General features: G+C 56.0%; 2 protein-coding genes across 2 annotated transcripts; one reads left to right on the forward strand and one right to left on the reverse strand.

Annotated features, from left to right (window-relative positions):
* Positions 1-355: 355 nt before the first annotated feature.
* LOC130476289 (avidin-related protein 4/5-like) lies at positions 356-1,807 on the reverse strand. Its single transcript, XM_056848214.1, has 4 exons — positions 1,697-1,807; positions 1,134-1,362; positions 810-930; positions 356-399 (listed from the first exon to the last, which is right to left on the reverse strand). The coding sequence occupies exons 1-4, from the start codon at positions 1,805-1,807 to the stop codon at positions 366-368; spliced, it is 495 nt and encodes a 164-aa protein (XP_056704192.1). The 3' UTR covers positions 356-365.
* A 7,647-nt stretch (positions 1,808-9,454) lies between these two features.
* Positions 9,455-10,928, forward strand: LOC130476288 (avidin-related protein 4/5-like). The gene is made up of 4 exons (XM_056848213.1): positions 9,455-9,565; positions 9,900-10,128; positions 10,354-10,474; positions 10,885-10,928. Exons 1-4 carry the CDS (start codon positions 9,455-9,457, stop codon positions 10,916-10,918), a joined length of 495 nt encoding a protein of 164 aa, XP_056704191.1. The 3' UTR covers positions 10,919-10,928.
* The last annotated feature ends 6,912 nt before the right edge of the window (positions 10,929-17,840 follow it).

Raw genomic sequence — 17,840 nt, forward strand, 5'->3', positions numbered from 1 at the left:
CCTTTGGTAGCCTTCTGTGTTGAGGCTTTCGGAGATGCCAATAAAGTAAGTTGTTTTCTTTGTGGGACACCTGATTATGTTGTGAATACCTTGGAGGCCTTTATTTGAGGTCAGAACATTACAGCAGCCCCGTGAATTTGCCCTGCAGGCTGGAATAGATGGGGGGGGGCACCTGGATGCTGGCCTCTTCCTCCCTCCCCCCCTTGGAGGCCCTGTCTTCTCCCTATCTTTAAAACAGGCCCCCCACAAACGGAGCTCCCCCCCCCCACTGGCTGGCTGGGCCCAAGAGGAAGAAAGAGGAGAAGAGATCAGGTCTGGAAGTGCTTTATTGGTCAAGGGGGGGGGTGGCGGCTTCCCGGCTCCTCTCACTTGACTCGCATGAAGACGTTCTTGCCGACCCTGCGGAGAAGCACAGAGGGGTCCGGGGGCTCAGCTGGCCAGCTCAGAGGCCCTCAGAGAACCAGGGAGGACACACCTCCTCTTCTGGCCCGAGGAGGCCCACTGCCCCACCCCACCCCTCAGGCACAGGGGTTGGGGGTCCCTCTATCCTTGGCGGAGGCCCCTTTCCCCAGCAGACATCAGTCCTCCAGGATAGCGGGATGTGGAGTCCTTGGGGGGTGGGGGGTAGGAAGAGCTCCTGCTGAGGAGGCCGTCAGCGCCCCCCCCCCAAGGGACCCTCTCGGGCGTGGTGGGCAGAGGGCAGCCGGGTTCTGCCAGCGCCTCTTGCTCCGCGGCCGAAAGACCCCCGCCCGCCGGCCAGGCTCCCGGCCCCGCCTGCCGAGCCCCCCGCCCCCCCCCTCGGTCCTTACAGGGTGGCCTTCCAGTCTTCGGCCCGCGAGGCCACCTTCTTGCGCAGCAGCCAGAGGGTCTCCAGGGTCTCCTCGCCCTGCTCGTCGACGAAGCACTGGCCCACGAAGGCCGTCGTCGAGTCTGCGGGGAGGGGAGGGGAGGGGGCGAGCAGCGGTTGGCCACTTTCGCTTCGGGTCTGCGGGCCCAGGCGCCGCGGGTGTAGAGGGCTTCTTTCCCCGCTGAGCCCCCAGCTCCTGCGACCCTCCCCCCCCCGGAGTTCCAAGGAGAGGTCGGCATAAAAGAGGGCACCGGCACCCCCCTCCCCCCCCCCTGGGGCTACCTACCGGAGAACCGCCAGTGGACGGTGAAGGCGAAGGTGGGCTGGGCGGCCCGGGCGGGGTGGTGCTGCGCGCCCTGCAGGGGCGACTCGGTGATGGCCCCGTTGGCGTCGCTCACGGCCGTCAGGTAGGAGCCCGAGAAGACGCCCGCCTCGTTGGCGGCCGAGAGGACCATGCGGGAGCCCAGCTCGTTCACCCACATCCCGGCCAGGTGGCACGGCGGCGGCGGGGGCTGCTGCGGGGGGGGGACACACGGGGGGCGGCGTCAGAGGGCGGCGCGGGCCCGGAGCCCGGTCCGGCTGCGGGAGACCAGGCTCCTGCCGTGCCCGGGGGCGGGGGGGGCTGCCTGGGGACAGGGCGGCCCCCACAACCCCCGGCTTCACCGCGCCCAGCAGCATCTCCCCCCCCCCCCAAGGGCTGCGAAAGACCGGCTGACTCGGCCTCCGACGGGACGGGGCGCCTGCCCTCCTCGCCCCGCTCTGTGGCAGGCCGGTCACAACTCAGAGTCACAACCGCCCTGCCAGGTGGGCCTTCCGAGGGGGAGAGCCGGCGTGCCCGGCGGGCCCTACCTGGCTCTTGGCCTGGTCGGCCACCGACGGGGCGTCGGCCGCGGCCGAGGCGAGCAGCAGGGCGGCCAGCAGGGCCCAGGCTGGCGACGGGAGGAGGGGCAGAGGTGCCATGCTGTCGCGGGCTGGTGGGGCTGCTGGGGCTGCTGGGCGCTCGCCCCCCTCTTATAGGCAGGCCCGGCGGCTGGTTGCGCAAGGCTCCCCCCCCCCCCCGGCCCGGCCCGGCCGGCTCGCCCTTTCCAGGAATGGGATGCCCCCTCCGGGCGCTCTTCCCCAAAGCGGGCGGGCTGGGCAGCCTTCCGGGCAGTCGGCTGGCAAAGCGCCCCCCCCCACCCGCCGGGAGAGGGCCTGGAGCCTGGGCGCCAGCTCTGTGGGCAGCCGGGAGCCGCGCGCCCCCCTGCCCGCCTGCCTGCGCCCCGCCGAGGGCGAGGGCCGCGGCGCCCTCTGCTCGCCAAGCCCCCGCAGCCAGGGAGGCGGCCGCGAGTCAGCCCATCTTGGCGCTCCCCGGGGCCAGCGCCCGCCGCCGGGCTGGAGCGCCTCCGAAGCTGGCGGGGCCGGGGACAGGAGGGCGGAAAGCGCGCCCCAGTGGCAGAGCACTGCTGGCCACTCCTGGGGGATGGGGGGGTTTCAGGAGGAGGGACCCCCGGAGGCTGTTGGCCACGGCCTGCCTCCTGGACCCCCGCGGCCCACTCCCACCCCACCCAGCCAGCGCCGGCCCTGCCTGGCTTCTCAGCTGGGAGGAGGTGGGGCAAGCGTGCGCCCTCCGCACTTGTATTCCCAGCGATGTATGAAGAGTTTGGAAACGTTATAAAAACTACGGTTCACACTTTGTTTGGCCCCTTTAGCTGTGAAGACGTCTTCCAACCATTTATAAGCCTACCGCACTTTGTATTCCCAGCGATGTATTAAGAGTTTGAAAATGTTATAAAAAGCATCGCTTTAAAAGGGGTTTTGGATACTACGGCTTATAAATGGTTGGAAAACGTCTTCACAGCTAAAGGGGGCAAACAAAGTGTGAACGGTATTTTTTATAACGTTTTCAAACTCTTAATACATCGCTGGGAATACAAGCGCAGTAACCCCTCCTTTTAAAGCGTTGTTTTTTATAACGTTTTCAAACTCTTAATACATCGCTGGGAATACATAGAAAGTGCGAACAGTATTTTTAAAAATGCTTTCAAACTCTGAATACATCGCTGGGAATACAAGTGCGGTAACCCCTCCTTTTAAAGCGTTGTTTATTATAACGTTTTCAAACTCTTAATACATCGCTGGAAATACAAAGTGCGGTAACTCCCCAGGTCAGGGCAGAGGCGGGATCCGAGGCCACCACATTATGCTGGGGGTGGCGGGAGAGGGCAGAGAGGGCTTTCCCTCCCCCTGCCCAGATGCTGCAGCTGGGGGCACCCGGGGAGGCTGGTTCAGGGTGGGCAAAAGGGGAAATACTTCTCTCCTCCAGGAGAGGTGCAGAGGGCTGCGTGGTCGTCTGTGGCAGGAGGGCGAGATTGGAGTCCAGGAACACCTTGTGTGTGTGTGTGTTAAGTGCCGTCAAGTCGCTTCCGACTCATGGCGACCCTATGAATGAAAGTCCTCCAAAATGTCCTATCTTTGACAGCCTTGCTCAGATCTTGCAAATTGAAGGCTGTGGCTTCCTTTATTGAGTCAATCCATCTCTTGTTGGGTCTTCCTCTTTTCCTGCTGCCCTCAACTTTTCCTATCATGACGGTCTTTTCCAGTGACTCTTGTCGTCTCATGACGTGACCAAAATACGACAGCCTCAGTTTAGTCATTTTAGCTTCTAGGGTCAGTTCAGGCTTGATTTGATCTATAACCCACTGATTTGTTTTTTTGGCAGGAACACCTTAGCGACCAATAAGATTCGCCAGGTGTGACCTTTCCTGAGTCCAAACTCCCTTCCTCAGATACAAGCTGGAATCTAGCCGTTTTACTCAGGGAGCCATTCACAGGTGGAATTCGCTGCCAGAGAAGGCCACAGGCATGAAAGATGGCTTGAAAAGGGGCATGGGCAGAAGGGAACCTCCACCTTCAGAGGCAGTCAGCCTCTGAAACCCAGTGCCAGGAGGCGGCAGCATCAGGGGAAGGCCTCGGCCTCCGTGCCCTGTTTGTTTGGCCCTCCAGGGGAACTGGTTGGCCACTGTGTGAGAAGGCAGGATGCTGGACTTGAGGGACCCTCACTGGTCTGACCCCGCAGGGCTCTTCGTGCGTCCTTAGGGCAGTCATCGCGATGGAGGGAAGTGAGCAGTGGGGTCTCCCACAGATCAGTGTTGGGGCCGGCACTCTTTCCTTTCTTCACAAATGATCTGGAACTGGGGGTGAGCTGTGCAGCGGCCCAGGTTGCAGGCAACACCCGGTTATTCGGGATGATGAAAACCTCAACAGGTTGATCTATCAGCGTTTGGTGAGCTGGCACCAGTGTGGCAAATGAAGTTCACTGTTGGGAAGTGAAAGGTGATGCAACAAAATCCCAGCTTTAAATCTCTGCTGACCCAATATTGAGTTGGCTGAGACAAAGGAGATTTGGGGTTGTTTTGGAGAGCTCCGTGAACACGTCAACCCAGCCTGCTGCAGCGGTGGGAAAGGGGCTCCAGGCTGGGGGTTATTAGGAAAGGGACTGGAAATGAAGCAGCCAATAAGATGATGCCTTTGTAGGGATCTCTGGTGCAGCCTCATTTGGAATACTGTGCACAGTTTTGGTCTCTGGCCGTTACCGCACTAGGTATTCCCAGCGACGTATCAAGAGTTTGGAAATGTTATAAAAAACATCGCTTTAAAAGGGTTTTTGGATACTACGGCTAAAAAATGGTTGGAAGACGTCTTCACAGCTAAAGGGGCCAAAGTGCAAACAGTATTTTTTATAACAGTTTCCAAGCTCTTAATACATTGCTGGGAATACCTAGTGCGGTAACTGTCAGGGTCATGACTGGGTTCTCCCTGACTTGGCAAATGTGTAACTTACGTTGCTCTGAGTGATGTCAAGCAGCCAGGCTCTTGTCATGAGTTAGGCCTCGCGCTCATTAGTGCTGCTTAATAGTTTCATTTTCACGTACCGTACAAACAGCGCAGTCCCTTATCCTCCCTCCCTGCCCCGACCTTGGGCTCTAATGAGCCCCACAGTATTATGGCTAATCAATTGTCCTGCTTAACGCCCGGATTTGTTATCTCTTGGTTCTCATGCTGTTTTACTTGGAGATCTCAAAGTGCTGTTCCCCTTGTACCATGACTGGGGTAGCAGCTGCAGGTTCTTCAGGGTGCCATTCAGGTGCTGGTACGAAGGGTTTTAACAGACTTACATGAAATACCGGGTGCACTCCCTGTAAGGTGTGCACCTGGCACCTTAGCAGTTCCAACTCCACTGTAGCCTCATTGATAACCCAGGAGATTGGGAACGGCCCCACGAACTTTTGACTCAGCTCGAGGCGAGTTGGGACGGCCTGGGACTGCTGTCGCGTCTTGCTGCATCTCGTGCAATGTCAATCTCGCTAACAAACGAATCAAGGTGGCCAAGTCCTCTTGTGCCACATGCACTTCTTCCAATAGTCTGTCCAGGGCCAGGAGTTCGTGATGGGTGCTTCGGTCCGCGTCCTCAGACGTCCGCCCAGGGAGATGGGTCCCACGCAGCCCCTGCACAGTGGCCACCCGGACAGTTCTCCAGCCCCACTGACACCCATCTCTTTTCTGCTTGGAGTTCATCTGGGAGGAACTTGACACCGCCCCTTACTCTTGAGATTGCAAAGTGCCCCCCGCTTGCCCTCGGGCACGGAGACTTTCCAGGGGCAGCCCGGCTGGGGCTGGTTTCCTTTGGAGAAGGGAGCCGAGGGGGGGGGTCTGGGTTTCCCAGTTATGGCACGGGAGACAGCCACCAAGCCCCCCCACATCTGATCTCCAGGGAAGGAAAGAGGTTTATAAAATTATGCACAGGGCGGAGAGAGTCGACAAATTTCTCTCTATCCAAATGCTAGAACTGGAGGGCATCCGATGAAGCTGGTGGGCAGCAGAATCAGGAGGGACAAAAGGAAGCCCTTCTTTACACAGCAAGTGATGGGAGTGGGGGATTTGCTGCATCCTGCCCCCTGGCACTGGGATTGAGGTTGATTGCCTCTGAATATGGAGGTTCACCATGGCTACTAGCCTCTGATCAACTTCTAGGAGTCTGCCAAACGCTCTTTTCACAAAACACCTGTGCTTGCAACTACCACCACCTCCACCTGGCAGTGAGTTCCACCACTGGGCAACTCCCTTTCTCTTTCCTGACCTTCTTGCCCATCAACGCCATTGGGTGCCCCCGAGGTCTCATATGATGGGAGAGGGAGAAAAATCTCCCTATAGCCACTCCCTCTAGTCCCAGGCTCTCCCGCTTTTCCGCACGGGGAAGGGGCTCCAACGTCCTTGGCCACCCGGGTTGCTCTCTGCTGTCCTTTTTCCAGCTCTGAGAGGTCCTTTTTGGGATTCAGAGGCTGTTACTGTGAGGTTCTTCAGCTGCCCTCGGCAATCCCAATAAGTCGCTTGCTCAGACAGGAAAGTATGAAGCAAGTAAACGTTTATTGAAGAGCACGTAGGAATACAGCTTGAGCACAACACGGATTCAAAGCTGCTAATGGCAGCCAGAACTACAAAGCATAACTTTAAGCATGACACTATCCCAGGTGCAAAGTAAAACAGCATGAGAACCAAGAGATAATAAATCCGGGCGTTAAGCAGGACAATTGATTAGCCATAATACTGTGGGGCTCATTAGAGCCCAAGGTCGGGGCAGGGAGGGAGGATAAGGGACTGCGCTGTTTGTACGGTACGTGAAAATGAAACTATTAAGCAGCACTAATGAGCGCGAGGCCTAACTCATGACAAGAGCCTGGCTGCTTGACATCACTCAGAGCAACGTAAGTTACACATTTGCCAAGTCAGGGAGAACCCAGTCATGACCCTGACAGTTACCGCACTAGGTATTCCCAGCAATGTATTAAGAGCTTGGAAACTGTTATAAAAAATACTGTTTGCACTTTGGCCCCTTTAGCTGTGAAGACGTCTTCCAACCATTTTTTAGCCGTAGTATCCAAAACCCCTTTTAAAGCGATGTTTTTTATAACATTTCCAAACTCTTGATACGTCGCTGGGAATACCTAGTGCGGTAACGGCCAGAGACCAAAACTGTGCACAGTATTCCAAATGAGGCTGCACCAGAGATCCCTACAAAGGCATCATCTTATTGGCTGCTTCATTTCCAGTCCCTTTCCTAATAACCCCCAGCCTGGAGCCCCTTTCCCACCGCTGCAGCAGGCTGGGTTGACGTGTTCACGGAGCTCTCCAAAACAACCCCAAATCTCCTTTGTCTCAGCCAACTCAATATTGGGTCAGCAGAGATTTAAAGCTGGGATTTTGTTGCATCACCTTTCACTTCCCAACAGTGAACTTCATTTGCCACACTGGTGCCAGCTCACCAAACGCTGATAGATCAACCTGTTGAGGTTTTCATCATCCCGAATAACCGGGTGTTGCCTGCAACCTGGGCCGCTGCACAGCTCACCCCCAGTTCCAGATCATTTGTGAAGAAAGGAAAGAGTGCCGGCCCCAACACTGATCTGTGGGAGACCCCACTGCTCACTTCCCTCCATCGCGATGACTGCCCTAAGGACGCACGAAGAGCCCTGCGGGGTCAGACCAGTGAGGGTCCCTCAAGTCCAGCATCCTGCCTTCTCACACAGTGGCCAACCAGTTCCCCTGGAGGGCCAAACAAACAGGGCACGGAGGCCGAGGCCTTCCCCTGATGCTGCCGCCTCCTGGCACTGGGTTTCAGAGGCTGACTGCCTCTGAAGGTGGAGGTTCCCTTCTGCCCATGCCCCTTTTCAAGCCATCTTTCATGCCTGTGGCCTTCTCTGGCAGCGAATTCCACCTGTGAATGGCTCCCTGAGTAAAACGGCTAGATTCCAGCTTGTATCTGAGGAAGGGAGTTTGGACTCAGGAAAGGTCACACCTGGCGAATCTTATTGGTCGCTAAGGTGTTCCTGCCAAAAAAACAAATCAGTGGGTTATAGATCAAATCAAGCCTGAACTGACCCTAGAAGCTAAAATGACTAAACTGAGGCTGTCGTATTTTGGTCACGTCATGAGACGACAAGAGTCACTGGAAAAGACCGTCATGATAGGAAAAGTTGAGGGCAGCAGGAAAAGAGGAAGACCCAACAAGAGATGGATTGACTCAATAAAGGAAGCCACAGCCTTCAATTTGCAAGATCTGAGCAAGGCTGTCAAAGATAGGACATTTTGGAGGACTTTCATTCATAGGGTCGCCATGAGTCGGAAGCGACTTGACGGCACTTAACACACACACACACAAGGTGTTCCTGGACTCCAATCTCGCCCTCCTGCCACAGACGACCACGCAGCCCTCTGCACCTCTCCTGGAGGAGAGAAGTATTTCCCCTTTTGCCCACCCTGAACCAGCCTCCCCGGGTGCCCCCAGCTGCAGCATCTGGGCAGGGGGAGGGAAAGCCCTCTCTGCCCTCTCCCGCCACCCCCAGCATAATGTGGTGGCCTCGGATCCCGCCTCTGCCCTGACCTGGGGAGTTACCGCACTTTGTATTTCCAGCGATGTATTAAGAGTTTGAAAACGTTATAATAAACAACGCTTTAAAAGGAGGGGTTACCGCACTTGTATTCCCAGCGATGTATTCAGAGTTTGAAAGCATTTTTAAAAATACTGTTCGCACTTTCTATGTATTCCCAGCGATGTATTAAGAGTTTGAAAACGTTATAAAAAACAACGCTTTAAAAGGAGGGGTTACTGCGCTTGTATTCCCAGCGATGTATTAAGAGTTTGAAAACGTTATAAAAAATACCGTTCACACTTTGTTTGCCCCCTTTAGCTGTGAAGACGTTTTCCAACCATTTATAAGCCGTAGTATCCAAAACCCCTTTTAAAGCGATGCTTTTTATAACATTTTCAAACTCTTAATACATCGCTGGGAATACAAAGTGCGGTAGGCTTATAAATGGTTGGAAGACGTCTTCACAGCTAAAGGGGCCAAACAAAGTGTGAACCGTAGTTTTTATAACGTTTCCAAACTCTTCATACATCGCTGGGAATACAAGTGCGGAGGGCGCACGCTTGCCCCACCTCCTCCCAGCTGAGAAGCCAGGCAGGGCCGGCGCTGGCTGGGTGGGGTGGGAGTGGGCCGCGGGGGTCCAGGAGGCAGGCCGTGGCCAACAGCCTCCGGGGGTCCCTCCTCCTGAAACCCCCCCATCCCCCAGGAGTGGCCAGCAGTGCTCTGCCACTGGGGCGCGCTTTCCGCCCTCCTGTCCCCGGCCCCGCCAGCTTCGGAGGCGCTCCAGCCCGGCGGCGGGCGCTGGCCCCGGGGAGCGCCAAGATGGGCTGACTCGCGGCCGCCTCCCTGGCTGCGGGGGCTTGGCGAGCAGAGGGCGCCGCGGCCCTCGCCCTCGGCGGGGCGCAGGCAGGCGGGCAGGGGGGCGCGCGGCTCCCGGCTGCCCACAGAGCTGGCGCCCAGGCTCCAGGCCCTCTCCCGGCGGGTGGGGGGGGGCGCTTTGCCAGCCGACTGCCCGGAAGGCTGCCCAGCCCGCCCGCTTTGGGGAAGAGCGCCCGGAGGGGGCATCCCATTCCTGGAAAGGGCGAGCCGGCCGGGCCGGGCCGGGGGGGGGGGGGAGCCTTGCGCAACCAGCCGCCGGGCCTGCCTATAAGAGGGGGGCGAGCGCCCAGCAGCCCCAGCAGCCCCACCAGCCCGCGGCAGCATGGCACCTCTGCCCCTCCTCCCGTCGCCAGCCTGGGCCCTGCTGGCCGCCCTGCTGCTCGCCTCGGCCGCGGCCGACGCCCCGTCGGTGGCCGACCAGGCCAAGAGCCAGGTAGGGCCCGCCGGGCACGCCGGCTCTCCCCCTCGGAAGGCCCACCTGGCAGGGCGGTTGTGACTCTGAGTTGTGACCGGCCTGCCACAGAGCGGGGCGAGGAGGGCAGGCGCCCCGTCCCGTCGGAGGCCGAGTCAGCCGGTCTTTCGCAGCCCTTGGGGGGGGGGGGAGATGCTGCTGGGCGCGGTGAAGCCGGGGGTTGTGGGGGCCGCCCTGTCCCCAGGCAGCCCCCCCCGCCCCCGGGCACGGCAGGAGCCTGGTCTCCCGCAGCCGGACCGGGCTCCGGGCCCGCGCCGCCCTCTGACGCCGCCCCCCGTGTGTCCCCCCCCCGCAGCAGCCCCCGCCGCCGCCGTGCCACCTGGCCGGGATGTGGGTGAACGAGCTGGGCTCCCGCATGGTCCTCTCGGCCGCCAACGAGGCGGGCGTCTTCTCGGGCTCCTACCTGACGGCCGTGAGCGACGCCAACGGGGCCATCACCGAGTCGCCCCTGCAGGGCGCGCAGCACCACCCCGCCCGGGCCGCCCAGCCCACCTTCGCCTTCACCGTCCACTGGCGGTTCTCCGGTAGGTAGCCCCAGGGGGGAGGGGGGGAGGGGGGGAGGGGAGGGGAGGGGGGTGCCGGTGCCCTCTTTTATGCCGACCTCTCCTTGGAACTCCGGGGGGGGGAGGGTCGCAGGAGCTGGGGGCTCAGCGGGGAAAGAAGCCCTCTACACCCGCGGCGCCTGGGCCCGCAGACCCGAAGCGAAAGTGGCCAACCGCTGCTCGCCCCCTCCCCTCCCCTCCCCGCAGACTCGACGACGGCCTTCGTGGGCCAGTGCTTCGTCGACGAGCAGGGCGAGGAGACCCTGGAGACCCTCTGGCTGCTGCGCAAGAAGGTGGCCTCGCGGGCCGAAGACTGGAAGGCCACCCTGTAAGGACCGAGGGGGGGGCGGGGGGCTCGGCAGGCGGGGCCGGGAGCCTGGCCGGCGGGCGGGGGTCTTTCGGCCGCGGAGCAAGAGGCGCTGGCAGAACCCGGCTGCCCTCTGCCCACCACGCCCGAGAGGGTCCCTTGGGGGGGGGGGCGCTGACGGCCTCCTCAGCAGGAGCTCTTCCTACCCCCCACCCCCCAAGGACTCCACATCCCGCTATCCTGGAGGACTGATGTCTGCTGGGGAAAGGGGCCTCCGCCAAGGATAGAGGGACCCCCAACCCCTGTGCCTGAGGGGTGGGGTGGGGCAGTGGGCCTCCTCGGGCCAGAAGAGGAGGTGTGTCCTCCCTGGTTCTCTGAGGGCCTCTGAGCTGGCCAGCTGAGCCCCCGGACCCCTCTGTGCTTCTCCGCAGGGTCGGCAAGAACGTCTTCATGCGAGTCAAGTGAGAGGAGCCGGGAAGCCGCCACCCCCCCCCCTTGACCAATAAAGCACTTCCAGACCTGATCTCTTCTCCTCTTTCTTCCTCTTGGGCCCAGCCAGCCAGTGGGGGGGGGGGAGCTCCGTTTGTGGGGGGCCTGTTTTAAAGATAGGGAGAAGACAGGGCCTCCAAGGGGGGGAGGGAGGAAGAGGCCAGCATCCAGGTGCCCCCCCCATCTATTCCAGCCTGCAGGGCAAATTCACGGGGCTGCTGTAATGTTCTGACCTCAAATAAAGGCCTCCAAGGTATTCACAACATAATCAGGTGTCCCACAAAGAAAACAACTTACTTTATTGGCATCTCCGAAAGCCTCAACACAGAAGGCTACCAAAGGGAATCAGCCAGCAAGCAACCAACTACAACCACCGGGTGCCCGAACATCATTAAGGTAATACATACTCTACAGGTGTGCTGGAAGAAGGCCGCTACTTAAAGAGACATTACATCACCTCTCCCGTTTACAACAAACAAACCCAAAAAATACATATAAAAACGAGTTAAAACATGATAAAACCACATGCATTATAGAACAATATAGTCATCGAGGTGTGTATCTTTCTGGTGAAAAGACAGCTCTGCCGTGAGATGTTACATATCTGGGACACCTTTCTTCCGCCTGCAGACCACGAGTCTCACACGGTACCTTATATTGCTGATGCATCTCTTCTCCGTTCCCACCAGACATTTTACTAGGATCACCATGTTGCTTGTCAGATTCTTTACTCGTAGACGCATCCTGCCCAAAGCCCCCAGTCTCATCATTCCCCGATTCCCTACATTGGTCCCTTAACTTGCATCTATTACGCAGATAAACACACCCAACTGGAATCACCACTTGACATGTACGGGGCCGATCACACTTTTCTGTTACAGCCACAGGATGCCAACCTTCGTTGGACTCTACCCACACTGAATCTCCTGGTTGTACAGCAAAACCTCTGAAGCCTTTACGATCATAGAAATATTTTTGCTTCTCCTGAACTCTTTGAAGATCTTCTTGCACCCCACTGGGTATTTTAGGGCACAATAAACCGCTGGTCACTGGCAGTTTGCTTCTTAACATTCTGTCCATCAACAATTAAGCTGGTGAATACGACATTCCAGTAATGGTTTTGTTTTTTGGGGGGCAATATTCCCACAACCCCCCCCCGCACCTTCCTAATAAGCTGTTTCATGGAACAAAATTGCTCTTTCAGCCATCCCATTTGATTGTGGGTACCCTGCGCTATTAAAACATCATGGTATAGGTGGCTCTCTTCAATTTTTAGGTGCAAGACACGCACACACAGAACAGTTTCCAATCACTCTATATTGTTACACCAGGCCAATACATTAACCCTCTTGCTCTAGGCCTTATTTCTCTGCATACCCTGATGCGAATGATGAAGTTGAAAAGAATATTTCACCGTTGGGACAAACGAATAATTCTCCTTTCACCCACATGAAGAATGCCATTGTTGCAGCTAGGGCTGTCAAAAAAAAAAAAAATTCGGTACAGTTCGGATTCGGCCGAATTTGGCCCTTGTGGCTTCGGTACGTGCCGAAGTCCGAACTCCCCCACTTTGGATCCGTTCAATTCGGCGGGAATTCAAAGTTGGGGAAAAAAATTCGGCCGAATAAAGCCATTAAAAACACAACCGCGCCTTTCCGCGGCTCTGGGGGGGCATTTTTGGGCTTAGAGGTCCCAAACTTTCAGCAGAGCTTCAAAGGACGTATATTGAAAGACTCCCCAAGTTTTGTAAAGATTGGGTCAGGGGGGGCTGAGATATGGGCCCTGAAAGGGGTCCCCCCCACCCTTAATGTGGATCTCTCCGCAGAGCTTGCCGCCCACGCACAAAGCTCCCGGCCCGACAAACAGCTGATGAGAGCAAGGGCGGGGCAGGTGCTAAGAACTTTGCAAAGCAACACAACTGCAGAGCAACCCCTTTACAAATATGCAAAGGGCGGGGCAGGTGTGAAGAATTTTGCAAAACAATACAACTGCAAAGCAACACAAGCACGCAATGCAAAACCTTTGCAACAGTGCATAGCAACACATGACACCTGGGAGTTTGCATACCATGGAAAGGGACAGAGGCAGCTAGCTATGCATAATGAGCAGGAGGGGGTGGAATGTCTCCTTTTGCATTGGACTTGGGACCAGGCAGATGCATTCTTTAAGTCACCATTTGAAAACCAGTTTTGAGCAAGCATCAATAACCTAACTGATCTTATGAATGAGGAAAAACCTGAAGAATAAAAATGAAGCCCCCCCTCAAACCAGGGAGAGAGAGACTGGAGGGGGAACACACACCCCAGGCAGAACCGGCAAAAGCCCCCTTTGGCTTCCCCCCCCCACCCACAGAAACTGCTCCCTTCCCACACACACACACACAGACTCTGCTTTCCCCCCACACACACACACACAGAAAAGAAAAAATATAGATTAAAGCCCCCAAAGGGGTCTTACTGTGGCTGTCTTCTGTTCCAGCAGGAGGGGCTGGGAGGCTGGGTAATCCAATATGATTCCATTTGTATCCAATATAAGATCCATATGTATGCATCTCTCGAGGGTGATCCATTCATCCCAATAGGGGAAAGGGGAAAGCCCATATCTCGGGGGGCCCTGACCCAATGTTTACAAAACTTGGGTGGTCTCTTAAAAAGCCTTGACTGAAGCTCCGCCGAAAGTCTGGGATCGGCACACCCAAAAATGCGCCCCCTGCAGCCATGGAAAGAGAAAAGGGGGGGAGCCAATATTTCAGCCCCCACTGAACCCATCTTTACAAAACTTGGGTGGTCTCTTAAGAGGGATTCTCTGAAGCTATGACAAAAGTTTGGGGGCTGAACCCCCAAAAAAGCGCCCCCTGCAGCCACGAAAATGGAAAAGGGGGGAGAGGAAAAAGGGGTGGAGCCCATATCTCGGGGGGCCCTGACCCAATGTTTACAAAACTTGGGGGGTATCTTAAGAAGCCTAGTCTGATGCTCCGCTGAAAGTTTGGGGTCGGCACACCCAAAAATGCGCCCTCTGCAGCCATGGAAAGAAAAAAGGGGGGGAGCCCATATCTCGGGACCCCCTGACCCAATGTTTACAAAACTTGGGTGGTCTCTTAAAAAAACCTGTCTGAATATCCCCTGAAAGTTTGGGGTCGGTACCCCAAAAAATGCGCCCCCTGCAGCCACGGAAAGGAGCGAATGTGCACAAGCACCACCTCACACACACATGAGGATTTCCCTCTCTCTCTCTCTTTCCCCGGCCGGCCGCACATCAGCTGATTCCTCCAGCACTCAATCCTGACTGATTGGCCAGAAGAAGACCCAGCTTGGCCACCGATTGGCCGGGGGAGGAGAATGCTGCTTACTGACGGTTATGCTGCTTACTGACGGCCGAATTGGCCGAATTTATTCGCCGAACTCCCGAACTCGCTGAATTCGGCCCCCCCGGTTGCCCGCCAGTTTTGAGTTCGGATCCGTCCGAACTAAAAACCGCCGAATCAAGGGAAATTCGGCTGATTTTCAGTTCGGGCCGAACCGAATTGACAGCCCTAGTTGCAGCAAAACGGGGCTGGAACAGAGAGACCCAAAAGACCAGAGTCCGAGAAAGCAGTTTATTGCAGCTGCAAGGCCCAGCAGGTTTAGCAACCAACAAAACTGGGCCCCGATCAAACTCAGTCATAGCCTTTTATACACTTTTTTACTGCTGACCTCGCCCTTCAACATTTAGGGCATTGGCCCTTACATGGATACATTTCTAATCCAAGCAATTCATTGGTTACATGACATTTCACTAAGCATCTCTGTTAGCCAAATTGCTCGGTTATGATATTTATTTGGGGAATAGCGAATCAATAACCGGCTATGGGCATAACCTGCAGGATCTAACCTGTGTCTACGGGAGTCCAAACCGTGATACAAAGAATAAAGCGGAGTAAATGGATTTAGTTTCAAAGATTTACTTCTTAATAGTATGTGCACAAGCACTCAAATCACATGTACACCACAACACAGAGCCTAAGAATCAAAGAGAGGAGTATAGAGACAGCTGCCAATGTGGCAGGCCCTTTGAAGATGGGGGTAATACTTCACCTGTCCTGAAGTGGAGTTGTCCTGGGTTCCGTGGACTAACAGGAATAAATAGGGGGCGGGGGGGTCCCCTGCGTGTTCGAGCATGGCTGCCTACTCCGACAGAGTGACCGCAAGTATGAAAGGGGAATACCTACGGTCACGTATAGACTGCAGGGACCAAAAGATATACTCTTTACTGGGGGCGGGGTAATGAGATTACTGGAGGTGATGACCTGGCCGTTGTTCCTTGACTGCCGGTTTCACGGGATGAAGAGGCGTCCTTTCCACGGCGACTTGGGCTTGCCGCTTGGTCGGGAAAGGCAGAGGCACGCATCTGCTGGGGTTGCCATTACCAGTCTGGGAGATTGGCAACCTGTTTGGTTACATCTCATTGGTTACATGGCAGCCTCTACTTCAAGCCTTCATTTACATTTTGTTTGTTACACCCAGCACCCTTCCTTTATCACATCTTGCACACACAGCTTACTCTTCGCCCCTTCCTTGTCTTGCCTGACTTGGCTTTGCTCTCCCCCTGCAGGCCCCCTCCCAATTCTTCAGTAATTTTCCATTTTGCTCAGTTTGCCCATCACACCGTCTTCACAACATGAAGAATCCTTCACAGGCAATGGCTTTGCTGCAGGAGGGACATCTCTCAAAGACTGGGGCCAGCTGCAGTATCCCCCAGTTGCTGTAGGATATAATCTGCAACCTTGCTCCCAACACTTCCACTTTTCAGGCAAACTGCCTTCCGAAACAAGTGGAGGTTGAAAAAACAATCAGTTCCCCACTGCTGACACCATGTAATGTCCTGACCTCAAATAAAGGCCTCAAAGGAATTCACAAAATACCACCAAATAAAACAACTTACTTTATTGGCATCTTTGAAAGCCTCAGCATGGAAGTCTACGAAACAGAACCAGCCTGCAAGTGAAGACAACACAGTGACTGAGTGCAAGGAAATCACTAAGGTAATACATACTTTACAGATGTGCTGGAAGACGGCCTCTACTTAAAGAGAGATTCCATCACAGCGACATTCAGGGCCTGCTGGCTGTTGCATTGGGGAGGGGGGGGTATGAATGCCCCATACATATGAGATACTGGCAGTGAAATCTACAGTTTAATTACTAATTGAGTAAAGAAATATTTCCTGTTGTCTGTCCTTAATCTGTTGGCCTTCAACTTCATTGGGTCTCCCCCTCCCTGAGTTCTGGTGTTATGGAGGAGTTTCTCTATCCACTTTCTCCACCCAGTGCAATGGCCCTGATAAGCCTCCGCCACCACGACCTCCACTTAGCCATCTTTTGTTTCTAGGTGGGAATGCCCCGGACCCTCCAGCCTTTCCTCCCAGGGAGGGGGCTCCAACCCCTGTCTCCCAAAGGACCTTGCAGTGCTGAGAAAAGGTGAAGCAGAGGGCAACAAAGATGACTATGAGGTTTGGAGCCACTTCCCTGAAAGGCTGGAGGGTCTGGGGACTTTTCAGTCTGAAAGGAGACCATTAAGAGGGGACATGTCTGAGGTGTATGGAATTAGGCATGGAGTAAAGCAAGAGTGCCCTGACCTGGCTGGCCCAGGAGAGCCCGACCTCATCAGATCTCAGAAGCTAAGCAGGGTCAGGTCTGGTTAGTACTTGGATGGGAGCCCCCCCCCCGCAAGGAAGTCCAGGGTTGGCTGCAGTGTCACAGCACTTCCCACTACCAGACAAAGAGGGGACAGAGAGAACTTTTTCTCCCTCTCCCAGAACTTGAGGGCCCTCAATGCAGTTGATGGGCGGCAGATTCAGGACAGACAAAAGGAAATACTCCTTTACCCAACAAGTGATTAAAATGTGGAATTTGTTGCCAGAGGATATAGTGTTGGTTCCAAGCATAGACGGATTCATGGAAGAGGGGGCTCTCTCAGTGGCTGCTAGCTGTGGGGACTAAAGGGAACCTTCACATACCAAGGCTGTCACCCTCTGACTTCCAGCACCAGGAGGCAACATGGGGGGGGGGGCAGGCCTCGGCCCCGATGCCCTGTTGCTGGACCTTCAGACCTGGCCACTGTGTGAGGCGGGATGCTGGACTCAATGGGCCCCCTCCCTCACTGGTCCGATCCAGCAGGGCTCTCATGGTGTTTTTATATTTGGCTTTGGCTTATAAAGAGATCTCCTGCAGACCTGAGAGCAGTCCTAAGCATGTCTACTCAGAATCCTACTCAAGTCCATTTAATTGGGCTTACTCTCAGGGAAGTTTTGTAAAAGATTGTGCTCTGAAGTCTCCTAGCTTCAGAGGTGGCAGCAGAGCAGACTTCTGAAAAGAGGATGTGTTTTGTTGCCCCCAGATGCCCCCCCACACCCGAAAGAGCGCTTCCTGTTTGTCCCCATCCCGGGCCTCATTTACTGGCAGGAGGTGCCCAGAGTTTCAACACACACACACCCCGGCCTCCCTTCCCCCACAGCACCCTGTCCAGGGCTCCCTGATTCAAGCCTATTGCAAGGTCAAAACCCAACTGCTCCGTTGCTGGAAATGACACCCTGCCTGTCGAAACCAAAAGGAAGGAGACTGAGAAGTCCAAGGGTGGTGCTGAGCTCGGGCCTAGAAGAGAAGACAGACTCTCCACGGAACTCCTTGCCGTTCCTGTTGTTACTCCAGCCATGGCGCCTGTGCTCAGAGCCCCAAAACGTGAGGATGCCTGATCAGGGTGCCCCAGGAGGCAAGGCCTTTGTGGCGGCTGCCCCAAATGCTGAGGAGCACCCTCTCCATGGAGGGTTGCTTCATTGGAAGAAATCAGAGTAATCTCCTGGGGAGGACGTCTCATCGAAGATGGGAGGTGGCGACCTCCGCTTCTCTTGTTTTGGGCACAGC

This window comes from Euleptes europaea, chromosome 4, assembly GCF_029931775.1.
Source record: "Euleptes europaea isolate rEulEur1 chromosome 4, rEulEur1.hap1, whole genome shotgun sequence".
NCBI classification, from domain to species: domain Eukaryota; kingdom Metazoa; phylum Chordata; class Lepidosauria; order Squamata; family Sphaerodactylidae; genus Euleptes; species Euleptes europaea.